This window comes from Carlito syrichta, unplaced genomic scaffold (genome assembly GCF_000164805.1).
Source record: "Carlito syrichta isolate Samal-C Ts95f unplaced genomic scaffold, Tarsius_syrichta-2.0.1 Scaffold314799, whole genome shotgun sequence".
NCBI lineage: Eukaryota > Metazoa > Chordata > Mammalia > Primates > Tarsiidae > Carlito > Carlito syrichta.
The window spans coordinates 117,768-131,706 of record NW_007258895.1 but is presented as its reverse complement, the minus strand read 5'-3'; the positions used below and the strand labels follow the sequence as shown (position 1 = coordinate 131,706).

Genomic DNA, 13,939 nt, shown 5'->3' with positions numbered 1-13,939 from the left:
CAAAAAAAAAAAAAAAAAATTAACCAGGCGTGGTAGTGCACACCAGTAGTTCAGACTACTTGGAAGGCTGAGGCAGAAGATTCGCGGGGACCCAGAGGTTGACACTGGGGTAGCCATGAGCATGCCACTGCATTCCAGCCTGGGCAACAGAGACTCCAACTCAAAAAAAAAAAAAATTAGCTGGGCATGGTAATGTGCTCCTGTAGTTCTGGCTAGGCTAAGGCAGAGGAATCGCTGGAGCCCAGCAGATCAATGCTTGGGTGGCCGTAAGTATGGAACTGCACTCCAGCCTGGGCAACAGAGTGAGACTTACTTACACACACACACACACACACACACACACACACACACACACACACACACACGAAAGAAATAGTGTTTTAGTAATAATTTCTTAGAGAAGAAGTGACGAATCATTAATGTGTATGGGTGTCTGTATGAACTGGAAAAGAATCCAAGGTATATACAACATTATGGAGATTTTTATCTTTTGAGTTTTATATTGTTAACTGTATTATCTGTTAAATAAAATAGAAAAAAATTATATTCATCTTTCAAAGTTAAAATTTTTAAACAAATGAAGGAGTTAAACCAACAATAGGCTACGTACTTGTGGTACATGAGAGAAACCAGTGCTTATGCTGCTCTGCTTGGTAGCTGATGAAAATGCCCTCTTTCAGGAATAAATTAAAAGAGCTCCTTTTAAATAGCAGCTGGCAATATTTACGACAATGGCATGTTCAGAGCTGGCCATGTTAAAACCCTGATCTTGAAAATTCTTGATACTTTTTTATTATTGACTATAATTTTAAAAACCTACATAAACTTTAGTTCAGAGAATAACACCCAAGGAATGGAAAGTACTGCTTTTCTTAAGTAGTTTAACCAAACAAAGACTAGACGCCAACGTTTCTAAATACATAAAGGTATTATTTTTCCTACTTCAAAATAAAAACTTCCACCTGAATGTCCATCAACAGAGAACTGTTTGAATAAATTATGATGCATCCATACAAGGGACTACTCTGTAAGGTAACTGTGATACAGGCTTATGCTGCCATGGAAAGAGGTTCATGGCACATTGAGCAAAAACAGCAGGGTAGAGAACAGCATGTAGAGTATGATCCCAATTACAAATAATTGGGAATGTCTACACATACACATAGAAGAGACAGAGAAGCAAGAGGAACATAGAAAAACATCCAGCAAAATGTTAAAATAGGACTGGGCACAGTGGCCCAACCCTGTAATCCCAGCATTTTGGGAGGCCGCAGTGAGGGGACTGCCTGAGCCCATGGGTTCAAGAATAGCCTGGGCAACTTGGTGAGACATCTCTACAATAAATCAAAAAATTAGCTGGGCGTGGTAGCGCACACCTGTAGTTCTGGCTACCTGGAAGGCAGAGGTGGAAGGATCACTGGAGCCCAGCAGGTCAACGCTGGGATAGTACGTATTCAGCAGTTAAATTATTGCAAAATAGCAAATGAAAATTAAAGAATTATAACAAGAAATCTAGTAAGTAAGCATCACTGCAAAAATCATCAATTAACTATCTTGTAGAATACTCAGTTCATTACTTTGGAATAAATTGGTACCTTCAATTTGAGAAGTCTGTATGGTAAAATACATTTTTCTATTTTGGATAGGATAAATCCAGGACAAGAGTTTGATCAAAGGAGCAGGAATGGTCTCGATATGGTCATTCCAGGGCTGGAGTCACATAGTCATCAGAGTTCTTGGTCCTTCATGTGCTGACTTATGATGGATTCTGGTACACTGAGCTCATGAGCACTGCTGAGGGGATCTGGGAAGTGCTATCATAAGGTGTGGTAGGCAAGGACAGTGTCATTAAAGGACCTGCCTAGTCACAAAGTTAAAGCTATGATGGTGGCTGCTCCATTTTTGGCATTATGTCCTAATGCCAGAATAATCAAAGGATTTCCCAGCCACGTTTGTCTCTTACTAGAATTTCAGAAATTCAAAAGCTTTTCAAGAAGTCTCGATAGTTAGACTGTGCATCAGTGTTGGTGACGGAAACCATGTCCCATGACACTGCTAGCTAAGGCAGTTAGGGATGAGGTTGTCACATGGGGGTTAAATCTGCCATCTCTGATGCCAAAATATTATTCTATATCAACACTTTTTTTTTTGAGTTGGAGTCTCACTCCGTCACCCAGGCTGGAGTGCAGTGGCACACTCATAGCCACCCCAGTGTTGACTTGTTACGCTACAGTGATCCTTCGGCCTCAGTCTTCCAAGTAGCTGGACTACCACACTTGGCTAATTTTTTATTTATTGTAGAGGCAATGTCTCGCCAAGTTGCCTGGGCTGGTCTTGTACTTGCAGGCTTAGGCAATCCACTCGCCTTGGCCTCCCAAAGTGCTGGGACTACTGGGTGAGTTATTGAGTCCAGCCGAGGGTTGGGTACATGCATACAATATATAATGATAAAGTCAGGGTATTTGGAATATCTATCACCTTCAGTGTTTATTATTATTATTATTTTTGAGTTGGAGTTTCACTCTGTCGCCCAGACTGGAGTGCAGTGGCTGCTCCCGGCCACCGCAGCCTCGACCTGCTGGGGTCTGGCGATCCTTCCGCCTCAGCCTTCCGAGTAGCCAGAATTACAGGCATGCGCTACCGCGCCTGGCTGATTTTTTGATTTATTGTAGAGATGAAGTCTCGCTGCCCAGGCGGGTCTCGAACCCGCGGGCTCAGGCAATTCACTCACCTCAGCCTCCCAAAGGCACGGGATTACAGGTTTAGCCACCAAGCCCGGCTTTATCATTTTTATATCTTGGTATCATTTCAAGTCCTACCTTCTAGTTACTTGAAATATACATAACATGGTGGAAACTATAGTCACCTTAGTCTGCCATCAAACATGAAAGCTTATTTCTTCTAACAATATGTTTATACCCATAGCCAACCTCTCTTCATCCCCTTCTCTACCCTAACCATCCCAGTCTCTGGTATCGTTTCTCTATGTCTATGAGATGAAATTTTTAGCTCCCATCTATGATTGAGAACATCCCACATCTGTCTTTCTTTCTTTCTTTTTTTTTTTTTTTAAGAAAACAGGGTCTCACTCTGTCACCCAGACTGGAACTCTTAGGCTCAAACGGTCCTCCTGCCTCAGCCTATTGAATAGCATGCCAACTTGCCTGGCTAATTGTCTTACTTTTTTGTAAAGACAGGATCTTGCTGTGCTGCCCAAGCTGGTCTCAAACTCCATGCCTCAAGTGCTCGTCCCGCTTTAGCCTCCCAAAGTGCCGAAATTACAGATGTGAGCCACTGGGCCTATATTTGTCTTTCTCTGCCTGGCTTATTTCACTTAACATAATGGGCTCCAAGTCCATTCATGCTGCTGCAAACTACGTAATTCCACCCTTCTTTATGGCCAAATAGTTTATCTATTCATTCATCAATGGCCACCTAGCATGATTCCATCTTTGCTATTGTGAATAGTGCTGTAATGAACATGGGTTCGTGCATTCCTTTGACATACCAATTTCTTTCCTTCTTTCTTTCTCTCTTTCGCGAGTTGGAGTCTCGCTCCGTCGCCCAGGCTGAAGTACAGTGGCACACACTGAGCTGCCCCAGCATCAACCTGCTGGGCTCTGGCAATTTTTCCGCCTCAGTCTTCCAAGTAGCTGGAACTACAGACACGTGCTACTGTGCCTGGCTAATTTTTTATTTATTGTAGAGACGAGGTCTCGGCAAGTTGCTCAGGCTGGTCTTGAACCTGCAGGCTCAGGCAATCCACTCCCCTCAGCCTCCCAAAGTGCAGTGATTACAGGCTGAGCCACCGAGCACAGCCCAGCTTTATCTTTTTTGCTTGGGATTGCTCTGGCTATTTAGTCTCGTTTTCAGTTCCATACAAATTTTAGTTTTTTCTATTTCTGTGAAAAATGGCATTGGTATTTTCACAGGGATTGTGTTTACTCTTTAGATTATTTTGGGTAGTATGGTCATTTTCATGATATTAATTCTTTACTAGTGGCTCATGACGATAATCCCAGCATTTTGGGAGAATTGCTTGAGTCCAGGAGTTTAAGACCAGCCAAGGCAACATGGTAAGACCCTGTCTCTACAAAAAACTAGCCAGGCACGGTGGTCCACACCTGCAGTCCTAGCTACTAGGGAGGTTGAGGCAGGAGGATCGCCCAAGCCCAGAAGGTTAAGGCTGCAGCAAACCTTGATCACACAACTGCACTCCAGTCTGGGCAACAGTGTGAGACCCTGACTCAAAAAACAACCAACCAACCAAAAAAAAAAAAAAAAAAAAAAAACCATGGGGAAAAAATATGTATTAACTCTTCTGATTCATGAACATGGGATGTCTTTCCATTTGTTTAGGTCCTTTTCAATTTCTATAATCAGTGTTTTATAGTTTTTCTCTCAGAGGTCTTTTGTCTTCTTGGTTAAATTTATTCCTTGCTATTTTATATTTTTTATAGTTACTATAACAGATTGCATTCTTTTTTTTTTTTTTTTGAGTTGGAGTCTCACTCAGTCGCCCAGACTAGAGTGCAGTGGCTGCTCCCGGCCACCGTAGCCTCGACCTGCTGGGCTCCAGCGATCCTTCCGCCTCAGCCTTCCAAGTAGCCGGAATTACAGGCATGCGCTACCACGCCCGGCTGATTTTTTGATTTATTGTAGAGATGAGGTCTCGCTGCCCAGGCGGGTCTCGAACCCACGAGCTCAGGCGATCCACTCACCTCAGCCTCCCAAAGGCGCGGGATTACAGGCTGAGCCACGGAGCCCAGCTAGAGATTGCATTCTTAATTCCTCTTTCAGCTATATCAATATTGGTGTATACAAACACTACATTTTGTAATATTCATTTTGTACCATACACCTTCACTGAATTATCAACTCTAAAGTTTTTTTGTGGCATCTTTTGTTTTTTTCTGTATATAAGATCATGTTGTCTGCAAAGAGGGACAACTTGACTTATTTTCCAATTTGGATGCCTTTTCTTTCTTTTTCTTGCCTGACTGCTCTAGCTAGTACTTCCATTCCATTATGTGAATAGGAATGGTGAAAGTGGTCACCCTTGTCTTATCCTAGATCTTAGAGGACAAGTTTTCAAATCATCCCCATACAGTATTATGTTGGCTGTAGGTCTATCATATAAGGCCTTTATTGAGGCCTTCTATACTAGTTTGTTGAGCTTTAATCATGAATGGGTGTTAGATTTGTAAAACACAAATATGTATTGAGACAGTCATACGTTTTTTGGCCTTCATTCTGTTGATGTGATAGATCACATTTATTGATCTGCATATGCTAAACCATTTTTGCATTCCTGGGATCAATCCTACATCATAGTGTATTATCTTTTTGATGAGCTGGATTCAGTTTGCTAATATTTTGTTGAGACTTTCTGCATCTATGTTCATCAGGAATATTGGCATTTAGTTTCATGTATGTGTGTGTCCTTGCCTTGTTTTGGTATCATAGTAATGCCAGCCTTGTAGAATGAGTTTGGGAAAATTCCCTCCTCTCCAATTTTGAGAATAGGAGAATTGGTTTTTTTGAGGATTAGTATTAGTTCTTCTTTATACACCTGGTAGAATTCAGCAGTGAATTCACTTGGTCATAGGCTTGTCTTTGTTTTGGAGACCTATTACTGACTCAATCCTATTGATCTTTGGTGTGTTCAGGTATTCTAATTCTTCCTGATTCAACCATTGTAGGTTGTATGTTTCCAGGATTGTATCTATTTCCTCTAGAGTTGTTCATAATGGTTTCTGATGGTCTTTTGTATTTGCATTAGGCACAATGTCTCCTTTTTCATTTCTGATTTTTTTTTTTTGGTCAGCGTCTCAGTCTATTACACAGGCTGGAGGGCAGTAACACACTCACGGCCACTGCCATCTTGACCTGCTGGGCTCAGGCAACCTTCTTGCCTCCACCTCCCAAAGTGCTGAAAACAACAGGCACATGCCACCACGCCTGGCTAATTTTTTTTATTTATTGTAGAGATGAGGTCTTGTCAAGTTGCCCATGCTGGTCTTGAACCTAAGATCTCAGGCAATCCTCTTGCCTCCACCTCTCAAAATGCTGAGCCTCTAGTTTCTTGAGGTGCATCATTAGATTTCTGATTTTTTTAAACATAGCATTTATTGGCCAGGCTCGGTGGCTCAGCCTGTAATCCCAGCATTTTGGGAGCCGAGGTGAGTGGATTGCCTGAGCCTGCGGGTTCAAGACCCACCTGGGCAACTTGGCAAGACCTCATCTCTACAATAAACAAAAAATTAGCTGGGCGTGGTAGCACGCGCCTGTAGTTCCAGCTACCTGGAAGGCTGAGGCGGAAGGATTGTTGGAGCCCAGCAGGTCGAGGCTGCGGTGGCCAGGAGCGGCCACTGCACTCCAGTCTGAGTGACAGAGTGAGACTCCAACTCAAAAAAACAAATCAAAACAAAACAAAAACATTGCATTTATTGCTATAAAATTCCCTCTTAGTACTATTCTTGTTGTGACCCATAGGTTTTGGTATGTTGTTTCCATTTTCATTTGTTTCAAGACATTTTTAAAATTTTCATCTTAATTTCCTCCTTGGCATAATGACCATTCAGGAGCATGCTGCTTAATTACCATGCATTTGTGTAGTTTCCAAGCTCTTCTTTTTTATTCCATTTGGTCTAAGAAGATACTTAATATAACTTCATTTTTTTTTTTGGGTTGCCCAGGCTAGAGTGCAGTGGCACACTCCTGGCCACTGCAGCCCTGACCTGCTAGGCTCAGGCAACCCTTCTACCTTAGCCTTCCAACTACCCAGAACTACAGGCATCTGCTATCACGCCTGGCTAATTTATTTTTTGATTTATTGTAGAGATGAAGTCTTGTGACATTGCCCGGACTGGTCTTGAACCCATGGGTTCAGGCCATACCCTCACCTCGGCCTCCCAAAGTGCTGGGATTACAGGCTTGAGCCATGTTTACTTTTTTATACTTAACCACATGTTCACCATTTATAGTTCTTTTTGTCCCCCCTGTGCATGGGATACGTTTCCTTTTAGCCTAAAAGAGATTTTTGTTTGTTTTTTCTAGATATAGAGTTTCACTCTGTCATCCAAGCTGGAGTGCAGTGGCATGATCACAGCCACCGCAGCCTCGACCTGCTGGGCTCAGGTGATCCTTCTGCCTCAGCCTTCCTAGTAGCTGGAACTACAGGTACATAACACCATGCCCAACTAATTTTTTTATATATTATAGAGACGAGGTCTCACTATGTTGCCCAAGCTGGTCTCAAGCCCTTGGGCTCAGGCAATTCTCTTGCCTCTGCCTTCCAAAGCACCAGGATTATAGGCGTGAGCCACTGCACCCAGTAACTTCAACTTTAGTTTTATTTCTTTGAGCCGGAGTCTCACTCCATCACCCAGGCTTAAGCGCAGTGGCACACTCACAACCACCCCAGTGTGACTTCAATTTTTAAAAAATTGTTGAGACTTGTTTTGTGTCCTAACAAAGTCAATCCTGGAGAATAGTTCTGTAAGAATGTGTGTGCTGCAGTTGGACAGAATGTTTTATAAATGTCTGCTAGATTCAGTCATTTTTTTTTTTTTGAGTCTCACTCTGTCGCCCAGACTGGAGTGCAGTGGCACATTCCTGACCACCGTAGCCTCGACCTGCTGGGCTCCAGCTATCCTTCCGCCTCAGCCTTCCAAGTAACCAGAACTACAGGCACGCACTATCACGCCTGGCTAGTTTTTCTGATTTACTGTAGAGATGAGGTCTCGCCAAGTTGCCCAGGCAGGTCTCGAACCTGCGGGCTCAGGCAATTCACTCACCTTGGCCTCCCAAAGCACGGGATTACAGGCTGAGCCACCTAGTCCGGCCAGATTCAGTTATTCTAAAGACCAACTATAATCCAATGCTTCTTTGTTGAATTTTCACCTAAATGATCTAATGCTTTTTTGTTGCTGTTGTTGTTGCCGTTGTTTTTTGAGTTGGAGTCTCACTCTGTCACCCAGGCTGGAGGGCAATGGCACACTCATGGCCACCCAGCGTCAACCTGCTGGGCTCCAGCAATCCTTCTGCCTCAGCCTTCCAAGTAGCTGGAACTACAGGCACATGCTACCACGCCTGGCTTTTTTTTTTTTTTTTTTAATTTATTATAGAGATTAGGTCTCGCCAAGTTGCCTGGGCTGGTCTTGAACCTGCGGGCACAGGCAATCCACTTGCCTCAGCCTCCCAAAATGCTGGGATGACAGGCTGAGCCACCAAGCCCAGTCATGTTTGTGTCTTCTTTATGTTATATATCTCTTTGGTAAGCTTCTCATTCACATCCTGAATTTTTTGTTTTTAATTTCTTTGTATTGTATTCTTATATTTCATTGAGTTTCTTTAGTATCATAATTTGTTATTCTTATTCTGGGATTTCATGAATTTCATTGTGATTGGGATCTATTGCTGGGGAATTACTGTGAAGGTACTAATTTTCTTGCTTTTTCATGTCTCAAGTGTCCTTGCATTGACATCTGCATATCTGATGTAAAATAGTATCTTCCAATTTTTGGAATTTCCTTCTATAGGGGAGGACTTTTTCCTGGAGATATATCAATCTTATTGATTGAGTAGAGACTTTGGCTTTGATTCTGGGTGAATGCAGTCTCTATATTATTTCTTTGGCTGTAAACCATGTCAATGATATCTGTGATTTTCTCAGTGGTTTAGGATTTGGTTTTTAGTGGAGGTTATGGTGAAGCCTTTCAGGGAACAGGGATGCCAGGTAGGCCAATCTTCAGCTCTCAATGGTGGTAGTGGTAGGCAGAGCATTCCTGTTCTTGGGCTCCAGGGCAGCATATGCTGGCATATGTTAGCAGGACTAGGTGAGCCAATTCTTGGGCCTCCAGGTGACTTGCTTGGATGCTGGCAGGGGATGCAGTGGGCCCAATGAGTGAACAGGTCTTTGAGACCCTCGGAAGCTGGCATGGAGTGGGCAATGGCAGTAGCAGTGGCAGTGGCAAGATAACCCTATGAGTCCTAAGCAGTGCACACTGGAGATGGTGGTGGCTGCAATGCGGGTTTATTGCCCACAACATCAGACAGGCATCTCTCAGGTTTGCCTACTCTTGGTGGTAGCAGTGTCATGCAGAGAGGGTTAGGGACCCTACCCTACATGTACAATCCTGAGTGCATAGGTAGTTACCACTTATAGCCCAGACAGGCAGCCCTCTGGTTCATCTACCTCAGCCTCTGGTGATAGCAGCAACAGGTGCACCTGCAACAGCATGCAGAGGGGGAAACAGGGTCCCACTCTCTACACACAAACCTGAGCACAGAGTGCAGGTATTTTTTAATTGTTATTTCTTGATGATGAGAGATAGAAATTTATTTAGAATGTCTCTGTTGGCACCTGGCTCAAAAATAAAATTTTGTGGGAAGAATTAGCCTGCTTGTTACCTTGAGTCTTTTAGATCCTAGTCTTTTTAACCTATGGGTTTTTTTCTGGCTGACAAGTTACACTTTTTTTCTGAGATGAAGGTCTCACCACATTGCCTAGGATGAACTCAAACTCTTGGGCTCAAGTGATCCTCCCACCTAAGTCTCTCAAGTAGCTGGGATTGCAGGCACTCACCACTGTACCTGGCTAGGTTACACTTGTTTTTTATCTTTCCTGAGATATTTTCTCTGGCATTCTTCATTTTCCTCTTACAAATTAACTTTCCACAAATTCACTGTTCATTTCCTTATGCAAGTTAGGAAGCTACAGTTATTTTCTGTAGAATATTTGGAAGAAGCTCTTTCTCTTGTTCAGTGATCCTCTCCTCAACTTCCTTCCTTTTCTTAGGAGCATTTATACTTGGTATGGCCTGTCTACCTCCACAACTAACTCATCTCAGCACCCCTCCCTAGCTTCCACAGGGAAATTGGAAAAGTCACTTTCCCCAGGACCTCACATCACCAAATTCATCATTGTTTTCCACTACTGGGTAGCCTAGCCGCCAATAGCCCCTATTCTGGTCCCTTGGCCTCTTCTACCATCACCACTGCTGACATAGCATAGAGGACATGCACAAAAATATATTCACCATGTTCTCACCAGCTGCGAACTGCTGGATCTCTGACCAGACTGTCCAAGAGAAAAAATCAATTGTCTAATTGTTTAAGCTATTTTTAGTAGGATTGCTATTACTTGCAGCATATGCTTTTCTAACATACATACAGGATTTCATTTTTCTTTTTATGCTTTTTGGTATCGCTTGAAGCATATTTTCTATATCAAAAATCAGCAGGCCATTTTGATCTTGAAAATAAAAATTATAAGCCGGGCTCAGTGGCTCAGCCTGTAATCCCACGCCTTTGGGAGGCTGAGGTGAGTGGATTGCCTGAGCCCGCAGGTTCGAGATCTGCCTGGGCAACTTGGCGAGACCTCATCTCTACAATAAATCAAAAATTAGCCGGGTGTGGTAGCGTGCTCCTGTAATTCCAGCTACTTGGAAAGCTGAGGCAGAAGGATCGCCGGAGCCCAGCAGGTTGAGGCTGCGGTGGCCGGCAGCAACCACTGCACTCCAGTCTGGGTGACAGAGTGAGACTCTAACTCAAAAAAAAAAAAAAAAAAAAAAATTATATAATTTGCTCACATCCTAGAATTTAACTACACAGGCTTGTACAACCCTGGCCTAAATGGTAATGTCAGAGTAGTACTATGTTCAAATAAGATGCTGAAACAGAGGTCAGTACAGCCAGGGGGGTTCCAAGGCTAATCAGGATGGACTAAAGTCTGCATTGCTAGTATCCCCCATCTACCCATTTTGGAGCTGGTCTCTAATGCTGCCTTTCTCTGTCCCCCACTGTAGTCTTGTCTCCTACCTTTCTTCTTCTTCACCCGCTCCTCTTCTCAAATACCCTGTTCTAGCCCTGAAAAGACCAAAAGGTATAACTCAAACTCCTTCTAGAAACCAACTGCAGGAGAGTTCTCTCTTAATACAGAAATCCTGCCATACTTTATCCCTATACCTGCTTCCTCAGCACTGAAAACGAGTAGAGAAGAGAAACAAGGCCCCATGGTAGCCAGGAGATGCTGAGAACAGTGCTTTCCTCACCTTTGTTAACCTCTGAATATTCTTCTTATAAAGAGATGACAAGCATTGCTTCACCAGGCCCATGTTGTTATCACGAGTGAACGTTTCACTGTGCTTGTTCACCAGGTTTCGGAGTTCTGAGGGGTTATTGGTTGAATACACTTGTGCTAACTCATGGTATGCATTGCTAAGAGGCTAAAGGTTTGAAGGAGGGAAACAAGTTAGAGTAAAACTTCAGAAACCTCAAATTTGCATAGAAAGAAAAAAAATTTATGTACTATATTTTAAGCAAATACATTCCATATAATTGTCAGGCAACAGTTTATTGTTACCTAACACATTATAATTTACCCAAAGCAAATACCTAGTTTTTAAGACCAAGGATAGAAATTCACTATGGAGTAACTTATTGTCAATGAAATTTTTTAGTGCAAAGCAAATAATGGCACAGCAGGTAAAAGCTAACTGAGTTTAGTGAAGGTTCACATGACTTTCTCTATCAGTGGTTCTATGTTTCTCTACTCATATATTATACCGGGAAGAAAAAAGGAAAATATCTACCATTCCCAACTCTCCCTATTTCACACACATACATCTCTCACCAGATGCAATGGTACAATCCACTACTTCTGCTAGCAGGAAGACAAAAACAAAATAACTAGAAGTAGCTGAGGGTCTCTTAAGACCCCCAAGCTGCTTTAGGTATCTATGCTGTAAGTACTCAGAACAGAAGTTTGAAAAACAGTTCCTGAGAAATATTACATCCCAATCAGTGACCAGAATGTGAATGGACTGGAATGGAGTTAAGCAACTGTTACTGAACTGCTAATCTGAAGGTGTTAGGAAAGTTAAATCACCACTAAGTAAAACTATAGCACTATATCACTACAATTTCTTAGCACTATATCACATACAATTTATGTGATGAATAAGCTCATATATAGATCAGTTGCATTTTAAACACTTACCTTTATGAATCTACCCACAATCTGAGATGTATATTTTGGTAGCTGTTGTACTTTGCCAAGTAATATCAAAGACACTAAAATATACTTTTTATATGATTCCAACATGATATGACTGACCGCCATGGCAGGAGTAGTTATAGCCTGAGCAAGAGAAAAATGTTTAGTGTAAAGAGGTAGCAACACAGCAGCAAACAGTAATTAACCATATGTATCACTTTAATTAAATAGCAATCATACTTTAATCATATTACTGTTTAATGCATTATTTTTTATAAAAGTTTTATTGAGATATAATTGGCACACAGTATAGTTTACATTTTTGAAATATACAACTCAGTAGTTTCCAGTTTATTCATTATGTTGTAAAACTGTCACCACTACCTAATTTCAGGATATTTTCATCTCCCCAAAAGAAACCTCCTACCCCTTAGCAGTCATTTCTCACTCTCCACTCCTCCCTAGTTACAAGCAACCAATATTCTGTTTTCTGCCTCTGTGGATTTGCCTGCTCTGGACATGTCATATAAATGGCATCATACAATATGTGGTCTTTTGTGATTGGCTTCTATCACATAATGTTTTCTTTTTCTTTTCTAGAAATTAGGATTTAGCCGGGCTCAGTGGCTCAGCCTGTAATCCCGCGCCTTTGGAAGGCTGAGGTGAGTGGATTGCCTGAGCCCGCGGGTTCGAGACCCGCCTGGGCAGCGAGACCTCATCTCTACAATAAATCAAAAAATCAGCCGGGCGTGGTAGCGCATGTCTGTAATTCGGCTACTTGGAAGGCTGAGGTGGAAGGATCACCGGAGCCCAGCAGGTCGAGGCTGCGGTGGCCGGGAGCGGCCACTGCACTCCAGTCTGGGCGACTGAGTGAGACTCCAACTCAAAAAAAAAAAAAAAAGAAATTAGGATTTATTGAGAAAACAGAAAAGCTCCTACAACAGGAGGGGGTTGCCCTATAATGTTTTCAAAGTTCATCCATGTTGTAATACATATCAGTACTTCATTCCTTTTTATAGTTGAATAATATTTTCACTGTGTGGATATACTATATTGTGTTCATTCACACCTCAATTGAGTGATGGGTATTTGGGTTGTTTCTACCTATTGACTATCATGAATAATGCTGCTATGAACATTAGTGTATATGTTTTTGTGTGGATATATGTCTTCATTTCTCTTGAATATATTCCTAGGAGTAAAACTGCCAGGTCATATGGTAATTCTATGTTTAACATTGTGAGGAACTGTCAAACTGTGACTGCACCCTTTTACAAGCCCATTAGCAATTATGAGAGTTTTAAATTCGTCAGAACCTCACCAGCACTTGTTATTGGCTATCATTGGAAATCTTAGCCATTCTAGTGGATGTGAACCATATCACACTGTGGTTTTGAATTGTATTTCCTTAATGACTAACGATGAGTATCATTTCATGTGCTTATTAGCTATTTGTCTATCTCTGGTGAAATGTCTATTCAAATCTCTTGTTCATTTTTTTTATTTTTATTTTTTGTTGGAGTCTCACTCTGCCATCCAAGCTGGAGGGCAGTGGCACGCTCATGGTCACTGCAGCCTCGACCTGCTGGGCTCAGGTGATCCTTCTGCCTCAGCCTTCCAAGTAGCTGGAACCACAGGCGCATGCCACCACACCCAGTTAATTTTTTGATTTGTTGTAGAGACAAGGTCTTGCCAAGTTGCCTGGGCTGGTCTCAAACCCGTAGGCTCAGGCAATCCTTTTGCTGCTGCCTCTCAAAATGCTGGGATTACGGATGTGAGCCACCATACCCGGCTCTTGCCCATTTTAAAATTTTAATCTTTTATTGTTGAGTTCTAAGGTCTTTGTATAGTCTGGATGTTAGTCCTTTATTAGAAATATCAGGAAGCCGGGCTCGGTGGCTCAGCCTGTAATCCTGAGCCTTTGGGAGGCTGAGGTGA

General features: G+C 42.3%; 1 protein-coding gene across 8 annotated transcripts in view; it reads right to left on the bottom strand.

The window, feature by feature from the left end:
* Positions 1–13,939, bottom strand: part of COPS3 (COP9 signalosome subunit 3) — a 37,155-nt gene that overhangs the window by 5,761 nt on the left and 17,455 nt on the right. For 7 of the 8 annotated variants that reach the window (XM_021705898.1, XM_008071983.2, XM_021705896.1 and 4 more), the window contains 2 exons: positions 12,005–12,145; positions 11,058–11,231 (listed from right to left, as the gene is read on the bottom strand). In XM_021705898.1, the coding sequence (XP_021561573.1) occupies positions 11,058–11,231; positions 12,005–12,145 (315 nt within the window). The remainder of the gene's footprint in view (positions 1–11,057; positions 11,232–12,004; positions 12,146–13,939) is intronic. The other variant, XM_008071984.2, reaches the window with a different exon arrangement.